Here is a 17072-nt window from a genome sequence, read left to right on the forward strand (position 1 = left end):
CGCTGCCCCAGGCCTGCGAGCACCATCGGAGCAGGCCGAGGAGCGGAAGGAGCAGCGTGGCAGCATACCACTCTAGAGAGAAGCATGCGCTGGAGCAGGAGAGCAGTGGCAGTGAAAATGGACGTCACCAAGGTCCCTGGTCGGTGATTGGAACGTGGGCAGGTACATCAGGAGCGGCGAGATCAAGGCGAAGGAGCGGCGAGAGATTATAGAGGGATGTGATCGGGGCCCAGGAGAGGCGCGAGTTCAGGGTGAGGGCCCAGGGGCAGCACAGGCCAGCCCACACTGCAATATGTGTGCGTACTAGGTCCATGCAGCAAAGCAAGTCTCCAGTCGTCTTGGTTAATCCTTGCTACTGGACCAAGACCTAGCTCTGTCAAGCCTGTGTGGTGACTGGTGTGCAACGGTCGCCACACGTTAAAAAAACCCACGCACAGGCATCTTCCACCCTTCAAGATTTAGTTCGGACCTGGATTTTTAGGTCCATCATTGAAACACCTGTGAACTTTTTGACGTGGAAGCAAGTCATTCTCGGTTCGAGGGACTACCTATGATGATGATGGATCCTCTGTCCATTCTTTCGCTTTCTGGATGGGGTCTTCCCCCTCCCTTATATCCTGCACCCATGGATCAGTTGGTCTAATTCTCCAGTGAATATATTTCACTATCAACTCATCCATAGACATTCTCTTTTTATCCCCATAGTCAGTGTTTTTAGCTCAATGTCCCTTCGGTGATCGCCATTTCTGTAGGATCTCTTCTTACGGGTTTCGAACATCAAGACTTATAAGAACACTGAGATTTTCCAATACAATGGACTTTTATTAAAAAGATTAAAATGACTATAAGTTCCGAGTTCAACAATACTGCATACAGATTTAAAATCAAGAACCAAAACCACGAATCTCTAGCTTCCCGATTTTAGATTGACATACCCCAATTCTCCCAGTTGCTTACAATTTAAACAACCTTACACTTCGCAACATATATGCTGCTACATTAACTGGTTATACACAATGCATCCCACAATGTATATATCCAACTGTTTACAGTTAACCTATTCCTACATTAACTGGTCATGCCTTTCAGCAGTAACTATGCTAAAACTGGCTCAGTATAATTCAGTGGGTGATCAGTCCTTACGAATATACCTTACACGTGTTCCCTTCCACGTATTCCGTTCCATATGTTCGACGGCTGTCTTCCAGCATCTCCTTCTAGTGTTTTGTTCGAAGCTCTAGAGAAAGAACATTTTTTTGTTCGAAGTTCTTATATTTCTCAAATAAATGATCCCGGTTAACAGTCAAATGTCCAGTTCTGTTTGGTTAGAGTTTGGTTAGAGATTGGCCAACTTGAATGTCCATCAAAAATACCTCTTCCTGTTTGATGCAACTTCCTGTTTAAATTCAAACTTTTCTGCTTTGGAATTTGCCCCTACCCGAGGCTACTTTAAACAGGCAGGCTACAGACTTCAACTGAAAGCTGTTGAGTTTCTTTTTGGTGGCTCTGTTGGACCACCACATTTCTGATCAATATAGGAGCACAGCTCGTACACTTCTTTGAAAAATTCTCAACTATGCTTTTTCTCCAGTCACATTTGATTTCCAGATTGAGTAAAGCATTTTAAAAGATCTACTAGGTTTCCAGTGCGAGCTTTGGCATCTGACATGCAGCCTCTATCGTCTTCCACCACACTGCCGAAGTAGGTTTAAGAATACAAAGCCTGCATTCATACACCATTCAGTCAACATTAACTTTCATGATATGGCATGACTTTTAGTACCATTGATGCATAGCCCCACTTTTCTGATTTTGTCTCTGAGATCATGGGGTCAAAATTGCCCTTTTGCGAAAGGCCTGTTAGCGCCTCCGGAATTGTCACCGGGATGCCGTGGGCGAAAACGGCTTTGCACTGCGTTCTGTAGTTTTGATGATGTCATCACCGTGCGCGCCGACCCCTTATCACCACACACCGAACCCTTTACTCCCCGCACCGATCCCTTTACGGCTCACGGGAGCAAGGTTGGCGCAGGACAATGCCACCGACAGCTTTGCGGGTCGAATTTCGGATCACTTTCCTTCCTTTGGCGCCAGGTGATAAATTTTCACTTTATTCGAATTATGCGCCCCAGACCTGGCGTGAGGCAATTTTGTCCCCCCATTTGTCTTTCTTTGCATGTCTTGTATACTTCTATTAATGAGGCAGCTATCGTCTGCAAGATCTAGTGGCTAAATATTCAGGGCTGCCACGAGAGTTGCCGGTGTCATGACGGCCTTGGGTTAACGGCCACTGAAAATGGATGAAGCACGACAAGACAAAAATACGCACTAGGGACTAATGATTTTTACCCCAGCGCTAACTTACCATATAATGTCATCCTGGTGGCGTTAGTACAGGCATGGGAGTCGAAGTTGCCCCCCCCACAGAAGCAGTGTTCGATTTTCCAACAGCCTCTGGAAGCGAAGCAATGCAGTTCACTCAGTATTGTGGGAAATTAAAAGGGCAATGCATTAAAAGGGAAATGGTACCAAGGCGGGTAAAAATAACAATGAAGTGGAAAAATGCAGTTTTCATCCCTTACTGCCTTTAAAAAAAAATATATTAAAAAGTGCCAAATGGGTGTCTTCAAGTCTTAAAGCTGAATTCCCTTTCCCAACCTCAAAAAATGGGAAAAGTGCTTCAGCTCTAGCACAAATGATTCAGCAAGCCAGGGAAGGGACACTCGGGGTCTCTCACGCAGCACTCCAGCTAGCCTCACACATTGCTCAATGCACGACTCCCCGCCCCTGCCAAATCACTCACCTACCAGCAATCTGTACCAGTCACGGGATGCACCTCCCATTCCAAGCCTCACCTCACCCCCTTGGAGGAGATAGTGCAGGCCATTGTTTGCAGGGACATAGCTGAGCCCTTGGCGGTTAGTGGAGCACTAACCCTCACCAAGAACGTATTTTTTTTAAATACCTTTTAGAAAGGGCTCTTTTACTTTTAAGATTGAGTCATGTGTGTGTTTGTGCAATCCAGCAGCACAATCTGCGACTTCAGAGCTCTCTGTTAGTAACAGCGACTCATGTGGAGAAGAAAGATAGCCAGAAGAATTTTAACTGGTCCCCTTGAGCTTGTATAATGCTAGAATTTTTGAGGCCCTTGATGTAATCAGCTGATAATTGTAGCTAATTGAATTTATAGAACGTGGTAATTAATCTATTCACAAAATATGGACTTTTAGTGTTTCTAACATAAATCTTCACACTACAAACTCACCATGAAATTATATTCAACTGAAGGTACCATATGCGAAAATAACTCTTTTTAAGGTCAATTTTAGTCCAAATAATCTTTTATTAATTTCAGGAAATGTAAATGTAGATTAAAATGTAACATTTTGAAGTATTGTTATTTGGAGATTATTTGTATTTACTCAGCTTCTGGGCGTGAAGATTAATATTTAAATATAAGATTGAAAGTAATGAGTTAGCCACTATATATATGGTAGGAACTGGTATGCATTCTGCCCATTTTTCGGGTGTGAAACAGATGCAAAACCTAACAATTTTGAAGCATAATGTTCCATGCCCAATTCAACCCTGAAGCGTGGCAAATGCAAAATTAGGTCAAGTGTTAGATCAAGAAACAAGTGTTGGGCTCCGTGCATATGCTAATCAGGGGTCGAATGACTTATTAGGACCCCAATCAAAAATTATTCAAAAGCTTTGTAGAGTTTCCACTGCTGGCACGCACTAGACCCTCCTGTTTGCCACCCACCCCACAGGATCTACATGACGACTGTTGCATGCATCCAAACTAACTGATTTTGCATTTGGCCTGACTGGTGAGCTGCACTGGAGCACTTGTTTGCTGCCCCAATCTCACCGGTTTCATGGGAATGAGGCTTCAGGACCAATTTTTGGTGTTCCTTGGGCCAACCTCTTCAGGTGTGCGTTGAAGTAGCGCTGCCCGATTTGTGCCCATCGATCGGCATTGGCCAATCTCTCCCTCTGTGCTCCAGCCCTCTGGGACTCTTTACCTAGTTCTCTCTGCCTTGCACCTCCTCCCCCGGCTTTCAAAAAACTCCTCAAAACCTTACTTGCCTTTTTCCCTCATTCCTCATGCTAGGTGTGTACGCTATCCCTTTGTACTTTATTGTAAAGTGCTCTGAGACATCTTCCTGCATGTAAGGAGCGCTGTACAGATGCAAGTTGAGATTTTGAGAATTTTACTGCGACATCTACCATTGATTTGATACAATCAGTGCTTTCATATTATAAACTGGTGTGTGTTGACCTGTATTCCATTTGCCTTAGAATATTTTTAACATCTTGTGTAATTCAGTCAGATGATAAGTTGTCTATTGTTTCTTTACCTTTGTGTCCTCTTGTAACAGAATGAATATTACTGTAGGTTAGACTTCCTGTGGAAGAACAAATTCAAAAGAGAATGTGAGGAGATAGAAACTATGGAAAACCTCAACAGAGTATTGCTAGAAAATGTGCTTCCTGCTCACGTGGCTGAACATTTCCTGGCTCAAAACTGGAAAAATGAAGTAAGTGTTTTTTCGGACTTCGACAAAAACAAATCAGTGGTTTCTGGTATGAGTCTATGGGTCTGAAATTGCCTCAGCAGGAAATTGGGGAGGGCACTTTGATTTATCTGGAAATTTACCGCCGGCGGGTGTCAGAGAGAAGAGCTGAAAAATTCGGCTCTTTAACTGACACTACTTCCAAGCATTTTGGGGCGTTGTTTGAGGCTGGTTAGGGGTGGGTTCCAGTCGGGAGTGGGGCGGTGTCCATTGGTGTTGCAACGTCCCTCCCCTCCCCTTCTCATGGAGCCCACTGGTCCACCAGGGAAGGGCCAAATCAACGACCGCCATTGTCGGGCCGACTCAGGAATCGGCTGACGATTGAAACAAAATGGCGGCCATGTGCCCTACCGTTTAAGGGTGGCCACACCGCCCAACCACTGGCAACTTCCTGCCTCGCGAAGCTGTTGGGGCACCGACCGGTGGGGTGGAAAAGGGGTTGTCGCCAGGCGGTAAGGGGCTGGCATGCAGAGTGAATACACGGAGCGCAGCGGAAACCTGTACCCACCAACCCCGGCCCGGGGGAAATTGTGGATGGGTCGGCCCTGGCACCTGCTCTTGGGTGGAAGCGTTACTGCCCCGTTAATGGGCCTTAAAGAAGGAGGCAATTTCCTCACCCCCACCCCCCCCTGCCATATACTAAAATCTAAGATAACTGGCTCAGCAAGCAAATATATGAAATCGAACTGAACTATACAGACTAACAACGTCCCAGCTTGGCTTCTCAGTCTATGCTATACTGGGCAACTTCAGCTGGTGTAAAGATGGAACACTACAATTGACCTCAGTTTCTCCCAAAGCAAGTGGAAAACAGCTCCTGATCTGTATATCCAGTCAGCCATATGTGTGTGTCTGGATGCCAGGTGAAGTCTTGATTAAGTTGGACATTGATGCCTAGCATCTTAGACTCCTGATACTGTCTCGGCTGTTGGCCCGTGCTGAACCTTTCCTAGCTCCCAAACTTGCTGCTGGCTCGTGCTGTACCTTTCCTGGGTCCTCGCCGCCCACCGATTCTCGCTGATCCTCGCCGCCTGCCTATCCTTGCCATCCGGGGCATCCCCCCGCTCCGCCAGGCCCCTCCCTGCCCCCCCCCCCCCCCCCACCCCGGTCCCCAATCTTGGAGCAGTTTGCGAATTTGTTCAGCTTCTTTACCTGACGACTTCCAATGAACTGGAGACGCAAAATGTCCATATTTTAAAGTGCCTGGTCTGCCCTCAAGGCCATCATAATTGGCACCTGTGAAGAGACTCTTGGTTATTCTACCAGAAAACACCAAGGGCTAGAACCTCCACTTTTGTGCTTATCACCCAAAAATGGGCATTATTTCCGGCGTGGGCATTAAAAAAGGGTTTTCAGATTGCTGGCTTCTCGCCCATTCTCAAAATACCTAGTTTCCATTTTTGAAAATGGGCATTACCACTAGCGATAAATTTTTTTGACCTTCTGCCGTAAAGTGTCGCTGTCCTTAGCAACGGCAAGGCAACGCTCGATTTCCGCGATTCTGGAGGTCAATGGTCACCATGACATGCGCAGAAGAGGAGACAGAGAGAGAGGGAGCTCAGAGGGACTGAAGGCGTATGTGAGTGTGGTGTGGCAGCTTTGGGAGGGAGGAGGGAGACGTTGGAGCTTCACAGCAAGTAGGTAAACAAAAATGAGCTGTTACCAGCCATATATTTGACTGAATTTGGCCTATAATGGAGAGAGAGGAGGAGGCAGCACTGCACACTGTGGAGACTGATGCTGGAGAGAGCAGTGAGGTGGGAGAGGAGCACATTGAAGGCCGCAAAAGAGCCAGGAGGTTCTCGGTCGAGGCAAATGCCTCCCTGCTGCAGGAGGTCGAGTTACGCTGGGGTGATTTGACACAGGGAGGGCGTGGGAAGCCCACCCAAAAGGCCTGCCAGAAGATATGGACCGAGATAGCAGAGGTGGTCTCATCAGCGACCAACAAGGTGCGGGAGGGCAACCACTGCCACAAACGATGGAACAACCTTGTTTGATCCGCAAGAGTAAGAATTACATTGATTTACATGTACTTATGTGTTGATATAATTTGATTTGTAACAGTCATTAGTGACTATCATCAGATGTGAGGTCTTTCACTTTTATCGGGAATGTTTTACTCAAAGCCTGCAGTCACAGTGTATGTCTTTAAGTAAAGAATGATAATAATCATAATAATCATTATTACATCTGTCAGTTATGTGTTGTATCAATCTCTGGGACAGTACCTAGCAATGATATCATGCAATGATCTCATGCCATGTCATCCTGTCACCTTTTATAGAAGAAGCTATCGATGATGAGGTCAGTGCAGAGGGGAATGGGTGGGGGGCCACCAGTCCCCAGTGACATCACAGAGATGGAGGAGCGTGTGCTCGCAATCGTGGGGAAGCACCCCCGGACAGCCATGGACGCATTTGCAGACCCTGAAGTGATGCCACGTGAGAAAAGGTTACACCATTGCGTGATGTAAAGTCAATAGATGCCACACCCACTCATATCCGAACAGTCATATATGATAGATGCTTTCTAAAAGTGTCATAGAAATAATGCTGGCCTAATGAAAATCATTGCAATGCACAATGTGTTGATGGTCATGAAATGTGATGTCTGCGATGATTTTGAGAGCGGTGGTGCTTTTGTCGTGCATATGCTGTGTGTAGCACTGGACTCACCTTGTCACCCGAGCACTCACTTCTCCTCTAATAACCTTACTTGTGTTTTGCAGCTCAGCCAGCAGCACAGCCCCAAGCAAGGCCACAGAGGCCAGAAGGTGGGGGTTTTGGGCAGGAGTCGGCGGACGATCCTACTACATCTGGTGCTGAGGAGCTCCGATTGTCGCCCGTCAATCCGCTGGGTCTGTTCTCGACGGATGAGAGCGCGGACTTCGAAGAACCTGTAACGCCACGCTCCAGAAGCCATTCCACCCCAAGGCCATCCAGTAGTCCTGCGGTCATTCCCGCCTTTACTCTGGAGGTACCGGCTCCAAGCACCTCTCCATAGGGCACCCCATTCGTCCCCAGGATGGTGCCGACCCCACGGAGGACTTGTTGACGCAACAGGTCTGTTGTTCCATGAGCGTGACATGAGAGCGAAGAGATGGTACAGTTGTCCAGGGGGACTGTAGACATTGGTGACCAGCTCATCGAAGCTTTGGGGAGCATATCCCGATAGCTGGCCACCATGACCGAGTACATTCCATGCATGGCGGAGTCCCTGGATGCGATAGCCAGGAACACTGCTGCCACAGGCCTCCCAGTGGTCCCTGAGAGCCAAATTCTGCACCACCGCTGCGAATGACAGATGAGAGCAAGGACCAAGATCCTGCTTCTGCATCAGAGAATGTTGCCCCTTCGGCACCCCCTGTTCCAGTACCCGTGCAACCATCGCATCTGCCTTCATCCCCCCCAATGAAGCATCGCCTGAGGAGCTTCTCAGCCAGGCGCCATGGAGCGAGGAGGGGAAAGGGTAGAGGTGGGGAGAAGAAGGAGAGGGGGGAAAGGAAAGTGAGGTGCATGTGCGCAGGTGATGGCTGTGTTATATCTCCATCTGGGTGTATGCAATTTATTCCAATGTATAGGGGCTGGGGACCACCCTCCTACTTTGCCTTTTTACTCTGTGTTGGTGCACATGTTGAACATGTGATTTATGTCAATGGTGGAAAAAGTGGGGTGTGGGCGGGGGTTGGGTGTTATTGGCTGTGATACGTATGATTTCAGGCCAATGTTGGTATTAATCTTTTGTTATTGAACATAACCTTGTTGCGCATTGTCTCAGATAGCAAGACCATTAAACATTGGTGATTCCTTACCATGAAAGGGTTAAATACAACTTAACATCAATCAACGTAAACTTTAACTGGCACCAAGGTGATAGGCACCATTGATGTCTGAACTGCACACACACAAAAGTGTGTCAGCGTTGTCACTCACATCAGTACTCTTCGGCAAATCTTTCAGATATCAGCTCCTCATGTAAGAGGGGGATTTAACAAATGCCAGCCACACTGCTGCCGTTCGTTTCGGTTAGTTCCACTTTTTGTGGGCAGTTTTTTGGGCGAGCGATATTGTGGACGAAATGTGTGTGAGGTGGTGAAATTGACGATGGGCGATCTCCATGGTCGCTAGTTTGGGTGAATATGCTCTTTACGACAAAAAACAGTGGGCGGCCGTTCATATTGAATCTCGGCGTTAATTCCGTGCAGAAAGTAATGCTAGGCGATATTATGGCCGTTGATTTCGCCTGTTCTGCAGATCCTGCCCCCCAGAAAATGGGCGGGTTGCAATATATTTTCCTGGCGTTAAGCACATGGGGAAAATAACACGGCGATAAGTCTCCTAAAAAAGCCCGTCAGTTTCCATTTTGTGCCAAAATGGGCGCTATATGAGCGTTATACGTCATTTCAGCGGTAAAATGGGCGGTAAGTGGGCGTTAAGCATGCAAAAAAAGTGGAGGTTCTAGCCCCAAGACTGGTTTGATGAGAACGACCAGAAGATCCAAGAGCTAATAAATCGCTAATGCAAGGCATTTCTGAATTCACCACAACTCAACAATAATAAAAACAAAAAATGCTGGAAATCTCAGCAGGTCAAGCAGCATCTGTGGAGAGGAAGCAGAGACAACTGAACAAAACGGAACTCAACAGACAACTGAAGGCCGAGGTCCAACATAAAACTCGTGGCCTAAAGAACAGATGGTGGGTGGAAAAAGCACAGGAGTTCCAGCAACTAGCCGACAATCACGACATGTGTGGATTTTTTAGCGCAGTCAAGACCACCTACGGCCCAAGCACTCAAGGTCCTATTCCACTGAGAGCCAAGAACAGAGAGGTGCTCATCAAGGACGGAGAGGCAGTCAGTGCCCATCAAGGACAGTGAAGCAGTCAGTGCCTGCTGGAAAAAGCATTTCAAAGATCTCCTTAACAAAGACTCTGTCTTTGACATGACGTCCTTGACTCCATCCCATCGCATGCTACCCGCCACCACCTCAATATCAGCCTGGTATGAGGTTGAAAAGGCCATCCGACAACTGAAAAACAACAAGGTTTCAGGGGCAGATGGAATACCTGCTGAAGCATTAAAGCATGGTGGAGAAATATTCTTGTCATGAATCCATGACCTCATCTTTCTTATCTGGAAGGAGGAGAGCATGCCAGGGGATCTCAGAGACGTCGTAATCGTGACCATCTTCAAGAAAGGTAACAAGTCCAACTGCGGTAATCATAGAGGAGTTTCCCTGCTGTCTGTCCCAGAGAAAATCATCGCAAGAATCCTCCTCAATCGTCTCCTCCCAGTGGCTGAAGAGCTCCTCCCAGAGTCGTAATGCAGATTCTGGCCACTAAGGGGCACAACGGACATGATCTTCACCGCGTGACAAATCCAAGAAAAGTGTAGAGAGCAGCATCAACCTCTGTACATGGCTTTATTTGACCTCACAAAGGCCTTCGACTCTGTCAACCATTAGGGATTATGGCGTGTCCTCCTCAAATTCGGCTGTCCTCAAAAATTTGTCACCATCATCCACCTGCTTCACGATGATATACAAGCCATGATTCTTGCCAATGGATCTACCACAGACCCAATACAAGTGCAGGATCAAGCAAGGATGTGTCATCGCACCAATGCTCTTCCCAATCTTCCTTGTTGCAATGCTTCATCTCACCTTTAACAAGTTCCCCACTGGAATGGAAGTAATCTACAGGACAAGTGGGAAATTGATGCCTCCAGTCCAGATCGAAGGTGGTTCCAACCTCTGTCATTGAACTACAATATGCAGATGGAGCTTGCGTTTGTGCACACGCGGAGGCCGAACTCAAAACCTTGTTGATACCTTCACTGAAGCGTATGAGAGTCTGGGCCTTACATTAACATCCATAAGACAAAGGTTCTCTACCAACCTGCCCCGCCATAGAATACTACTCTCCGATTATCATGATCCATAATGAGACCTTGGACAATGTGGATCACATCCCATACCTTAGAAGCCTACTATCAGCAAGGACAGACATCAACGACGAAGTCCAACACCACCTTCAGTGTGCCAGTGCAGCCTTCGGCCACCTGAGTGTCGAAGACCAGGATCGCAAACCCAGCACCAAGCTCATGGTCTATAGAGCAGTAGTGATAGCCGCCCTCCTATATGCTTCAGAAACATGGTCTATATACAGTAGGCACCTCAAAGCACTGGAAAAATACCACCAATGCTGCCTCTGAAAAATCCTACAAATTCATTGCCAGGGTAGGTGCACCAACGTCAGTTTCAGCGTTCTCTCTCAGGCCAACATCCCCAGCATCGAGGCATTGATCATGCTCGGACAATCAGCTCCGATTGTCTGCATACATGATACTAGACTCCCGACACAAACACTCTACTCCAAGCTATATCCCAGGAAGGCATAGCAAATGCTCCAAGGACACCCTCAAAGCCTCCTTGAAAAAGTGCAACATCCCCACCAACTCTTGGGAATCCCTGGCCCAAGGCCGCTCAAAGTGGAGGAGAAACATCCGTGAAGGCACCGAACACCTCGAGTCTCTTCGCCGGGAGCATGCGGAAGCCAAGTACAAACAGTGGAAGGAGCGTACGAGAAATCAAGCACTCGACCCACCCATCCCTCCAACCACCATCTACCCCACCTGTGACAGAGACTGCAGATCCCGCATTGGTCTCATCAGTCACCTTAGAACTCATTTTAGTGGGGAAGCAAGTCATCCTCAACTCTGGGGGCCTGCCTAAGAAGAAGGATGTGAAAAATTATCCCTTGGTTGAGGTAGAAGAGGCATGTTGGCCCCTGTGAGATTTTTCTCCAGCAGGACTCAGCACCCTGAAGAAGTAAGTAGAGAACATGAGAGGGGAAAAAGGTAGTTTCTTGTCAACCCAGTTTTACGCAACCTTTTGGAGGAGTGTTACTGTCTTACAGGACCTGGGCAGGACCGGAACCAATGTCCGCGGGGGAGTGTTTGCTAGTGCTGTTGGGGAGGAGTTAAACTAATATGGCAGGGGGATTGGAACCAATGCAGGGAGACAGAGGGAAACGAAATGGAGACAGAAGCAAAAGATGGAAAGGAGAAGAGTAAAAGTGGAGGGCAGAGAAACCCAAGGCAAAAAACAAAAAGGGCCACTTTACAGCAAAATTCTAAAAGGTCAAAGTGTGTTAAAAAGGCAAGCTTGAAGGCTCTGTGCCTCAATGCGAGGAGTATTCGGAATAAGGTGGACAAATTAACTGTGCAGATAGTAGTTAACAGATACGATGTGGTTGGCATCACGGAGACATGGCTCCAGGGTGACCAAGGCTGGGAACTCAACATCCAAGGGTATTCAACGTTTAGGAAGGATAGACAGAAAGGAAAAGGAAGCGGGGTGGCATTGCTGGTTAAAGAGGAAATTAATGCAATTGTAAGGAAAGACATTAGCTTAGATGATGTGGAATCGGTATGGGTGGAGCTATGGAATACCAAAGGGCAGGAAAATCCAATTGGGAGTTGTGTACAGACCTCCAAACAGTAGTAGTGATGTTGGGGAGGGCATCAAACAGGAAATTAGGGGTGCATGCAATAAAGGTGCAGCAGTTATCATGGGTGACTTTAGTATGCATATAGATTGGGCTAACCAAACTGGAAACAATACGGTGGAGGAGGATTTCCTGGAGTGCATAAGGGATGGTTTTCTAGACCAATATGTCGAGGAACCAACGAGGGGGGAGGCCATCTTAGACTGGGTGTTGTGTAATGAGAGAGGATTAATCAGCAATCTCGTTGTGTGAGGCCCCTTGGGGAAGAGTGACCATAATATGGTGGAATTCTGCATTAGGATGGAGAATGAAACAGTTAATTCAGAGACCATGGTCCAGAACTTAATGAAGGGTAACTTTGAAGGTATGAGGCATGAATTGGCTAGGATAGATTGGCGAATGATACTGAAAGGGTTGACAGTGGATGGGCAATGGCAGACATTTAGAGACCGGATGGATGAACTCCAACAATTGTACATCCCTGTCTGGCGTAAAAATAAAAAAGAGAAGGTGGCTCAACCGTGGTTATCAAGGGAAATCAGAGATAGTATTAAAGCCAAGGAAGTGGCATACAAATTGGCCAGAAATAGCAGCGAACCCGGGGGCTGGGAGAAATTTAGAACTCAGCAGAGGAGGACAAAGGATTTGATTAGGGCAGGGAAAACAGAGTACGAAAGGAACTTGCAGGGAGCATTAAAACGGACTGCAAAAGCTTCGATAGTTATGTAAAGAGTAAAAGGTTAGTAAAGACAAATGTAGGTCCCCTGAAGTCAGAATCAGGGGAAGTCATAACGGGGAACAAAGAAATGGCAGACCAATTGAACAAGTACTTTGATTCGGTATTCATTAAGAAGGACACAAACAACCTTCCGGATATAAAAGGGGTCAGAGGGTCTAGTAAGGAGGAGGAACTGAGGGAAATCCTTATTAGTCGGGAAATTGTGTTGGGGAAATTGATGGGATTGAAGGCCGATAAATCCCCAGGGCCTGATGGTCTGCATCCCAGAGTACTTAAGGAGGTGGCCTTGGAAATAGTGGATGCATTGACAGTCATTTTCCAACATTCCATAGACTCTGGATCAGTTCCTATGGAGTGGAGGGTAGCCAATGTAACTCCACTTTTTAAAAAAGGAGGGAGAGAGAAAACAGGGAATTATAGACCGGTCAGCCTGACATCGGTAGTGGGTAAAATGATGGAATCAATTATTAAGGATGTCATAGCAGCGCATTTGGAAAGAGGTGACATGATAGGTCCAAGACAACATGGATTTGTGAAAGGGAAATCATGCTTGACAAATCTTCTGGAATTTTTTGAGGATGTTTCCAGTAGAGTGGACAAGGGAGAGCCAGTTAATGTGGTGTATTTGGACTTTCAGAAGGCTTTCGACAAGGTCCCACACAAGAGATTAATGTGCAAAGTTAAAGCACATGGGATTGGGGGTAGTGTGCTGACGTGGATTGAGAACTGGTTGGCAGACAGGAAGCAAAGAGTAGGAGTAAATGGGTACTTTTCAGAATGGCAGGCAGTGACTAGTGGGGTACCGTAAGGTTCTGTGCTGGGGCCCCAGCTGTTTACATTGTACATTAATGATTTAGACAAGGGGATTAAATGTAATATCTCCAAATTTGCGGTTGACACAAAGTTGGATGGCAGTGTGAGCTGCGAGGAGGATGCTATGAGGCTGCAGAATGACTTGGATAGGTTAGGTGAGTGGGCAAATGCATGGCAGATGAAGTATAATGTGGATAAATGTGAGGTTATCCACTTTGGTGGTAAAAACAGAGAGACAGACTATTATCGGAATGGTGACAGATTAGGAAAAGGGGAGGTGCAACGAGACCTGGGTGTCATGGTACATCAGTCATTGAAGGTTGGCATGCAGGTAAAGCAGGCGGTTAAGAAAGCAAATGGCATGTTGGCCTTCATAGCGAGGGGATTTGAATAAAGGGGCAGGGAGGTGTTACTACAGTTGTACAGGGCCTTGGTGAGGCCACACCTGGAGTATTGTGTACAGTTTTGGTCTCCTAACTTGAGGAAGGATATTCTTGCTATTGAGGGAGTGCAGCGAAGGTTCACCAGACTGATTCCCGGGATGGCGGGATTGACATATCAAGAAAGACTGGATCAACTGGGTTTGTATTCACTGGAGTTCAGAAGAATGAGAGGGGATCTCATAGAAACATTTAAAATTCTGACATGTTTAGACAGGTTAGATGCAGGAAGAATGTTCCCAATGTTGGGGAAGTCCAGAACCAGGGGTCACAGTCTAAGGATAAGGGGCAAGCCATTTCGGACCGAGATGAGGAGAAACTTCTTCACCCAGAGAGTGGTGAACCTGTGGAATTCGCTACCACAGAAAGTTGTTGAGGCCAATTCACTAAATATATTCAAAAAGGAGTTAGATGTAGTCCTTACTACTAGGGAGATGGGGTATGGCGAGAAATCAGGAATGAGGTACTGAAGTTGAATGTTCAGCCATGAACTCATTGAATGGTGGTGCAGGCTTGAAGGGCCGAATGGCCTACTCCTGCACCTATTTTCTATGTTTCTATGTTTCTGTGTTTCTTACCAGGAGAGCAAGGTGTTCACCGCTTTCACCAGTCACAAATTCTGCAACTTAAAAAAAACCCCATCTATGTATAAAATTAAAACCAGTGTCTGAAGCATTGAGGAATGTTGTGCTGCACTAAAGTCAGGTAGCTGCAGTAAAGACTCGACTGTAGCACAAACACTTCCCGCTGACCAAAATGGCAGATATTGACCTGAGTTTTCAGAACAGGATTTGTTAATGAGCCTATCCACCAACTATGCAATGTGAAAATGAAGCTCCTTTTCAACTACTAATTAGGATTGAATTCTCTGACAATTATAGTCACCAATCTTGTTGGTTTGAAGGATTCCCACCGGTACTGGCTTTAACAGAAAACTTCACATAGAGTTTATTGTATATGGAGAAAGAGTCAGACTGAACACTGTGAGCTCAAAGTAAAGTGTGACCTTAGTCTTTTATTGCAGGTCTCCAGAGTGCCTCTCCAACCTGTGAAGCCTCCTTCAATACCTGTGCTCCCAAGGAATTATGGGATCCCTTGGGACTCCAGTGGATAAGCCCTCTAGTGGCTGTACAGAGTAAATACAAGTCCACATATATAACAACACTCCCCGCTAAAGTCAATAGTGTAACTATTTACGAGGTGAGTCGACCTGGGGCCCTTCGGGTCCTGGTTGATTGTCTTGGTGCGAAAGCTGGTGTTGTAGAATCATTTGTTGGGCCCTCGCTGGGCTGCTGTGCAGCTGGCCTTGCTGGGCTGCCTGGTGTGTTGGGCCCTGTGCGGCTGCTATGGATGATGGGTTCTGCTTCGTGGTCAACCGTGGTGCCGGTTGCCACTGGTATGTATGTTGGGGGATCAAAAAAGGTAGGGTCCAAGGTGGGTTGCTCAGCGGAGTCCGTGAATCTGAGTTTGATTTGGTCCAAGTGTTTCCGGTGAATGAGTCCATTTGAAAGTTAGACCCGAAACATCCTGCTTCCTTCTTTGGCCACGACAGTGCCGGAAGGCACTGGGACCTTGTCCATAATTTAATACAAATACAGGATCATTGATTTCAAACTCGCATGACACATTTGCGCTATCATGGTGTGCACTTTGTTGAAGCCGCCTGCTCTCTCCCTGTTCATGTAGATCAGGGTGAACTAACGAGAGCCTTGTCTTAAGTACTCTTTAATGAGAAATTCAACAGGTGGGATCCCAGTAAGTGAGTGGGGTCTCGTGCTGTAGCTAAGCAGGACTCGGGATAGGCGAGTCTGCAGTGAGCCTTCAGTTACCCTCTTCAAGCCTTGCTTGATGGTTTGCACTGCTCTTTCTGCTTGACCATTGGATGCTGGTTTAAACGGGGCAGATGTGATATGTTTGATCCCGTTACGGGTCATGAATTCTATGAACTCAGCACTGGCAAAACATGGCCCGTTGTCAGTCACCAGGACATCAGGTAAGCTGTGTGTGGCAAACATGGCCCGCAGGATTTCAGTAGTGGCAGCAGACATGCTAGCCGACATTATCTCACATTCAATCCACTTGGAGTATGCGTCTACAACACAAGAAACATTTTACCCAAGAACGGGCCTGCATAGTCGACATGTATCCTAGATCACGGTTTGAAGGGCCAGGACCATAAACTTAGCGGCGCCTCCCTGGGTACATTGCTTAACTGCAAGCATGTATTACATCGGTGAATGCAAGACTCTAAGTCCGCATCAATACCGGGCCACCACATGTGGGATCTGGCTATCGCTTTTATCACTACGATGCCTGGGTAGGTACTGTGGAGGTCATTGATGAAGGTGTCTCTGCCCTTCTTGGGGACTACTACTCGATTGCCCCACAGAAGGCAGTCTGCCTGTATAGACATTTCATCTTTGCGCCGCTGGAACGGCCTTATCTCTTCCTGCATTTCCACTGGGACACAAGACCAGCTCCAGTGAAGCACACATCTTTTGACTAGAGATAATAAGGGGTCCTGGCTTGTCCAGGTTTTGATCTGCCGGGCAGTGACGGGTGATTGCTCACTCTCAAATGCTTCCACAACCATGGCTAGATTTGCGGGCTGTGCCATTTCCACCCCCGTGGTGGGCCATGGCAGCCTACTAAGAGCATCGGCGCAGTTTTCTGTGCCTGGCCTGTGGTGGATGGCGTAGTTGTATGCGGACAGCGTGAGCGCCCATCTCTGGATGCGGGCCGATGCTTTAGTATTCATCCCTTTATTCTCAGAAAACAGGGATATGTGGCATATGGTCAGTTTCCATTTCGAATTTTAGCCCAAACAGGTATTGATGCATTTTCTTTACCGCATAGACACATGCTAACGCTTCTTTTTCAATCATGCTGTAGGCTTTCTCAGCCTTAGACAGACTCCTGGATGCATAAGCAACCGGTTGCAGTTTCCCGTAATCATTAGCTTGTTGCAATACACACCCGACACCATATGACGA

At 47.0% G+C, this 17072-nt stretch overlaps 1 protein-coding gene across 1 annotated transcript in view; it reads left to right on the plus strand.

The window, feature by feature from the left end:
• adcy2b (adenylate cyclase 2b (brain)) overlaps positions 1–17072 on the plus strand; it is a 796633-nt gene that overhangs the window by 660726 nt on the left and 118835 nt on the right. The window contains exon 20 of the mRNA XM_070879907.1: positions 4386–4544. Within this exon, the coding sequence (XP_070736008.1) occupies positions 4386–4544 (159 nt within the window). The remainder of the gene's footprint in view (positions 1–4385; positions 4545–17072) is intronic.

Source organism: Pristiophorus japonicus, chromosome 5 (genome assembly GCF_044704955.1).
Source record: "Pristiophorus japonicus isolate sPriJap1 chromosome 5, sPriJap1.hap1, whole genome shotgun sequence".
NCBI classification, from domain to species: Eukaryota; Metazoa; Chordata; class Chondrichthyes; family Pristiophoridae; genus Pristiophorus; species Pristiophorus japonicus.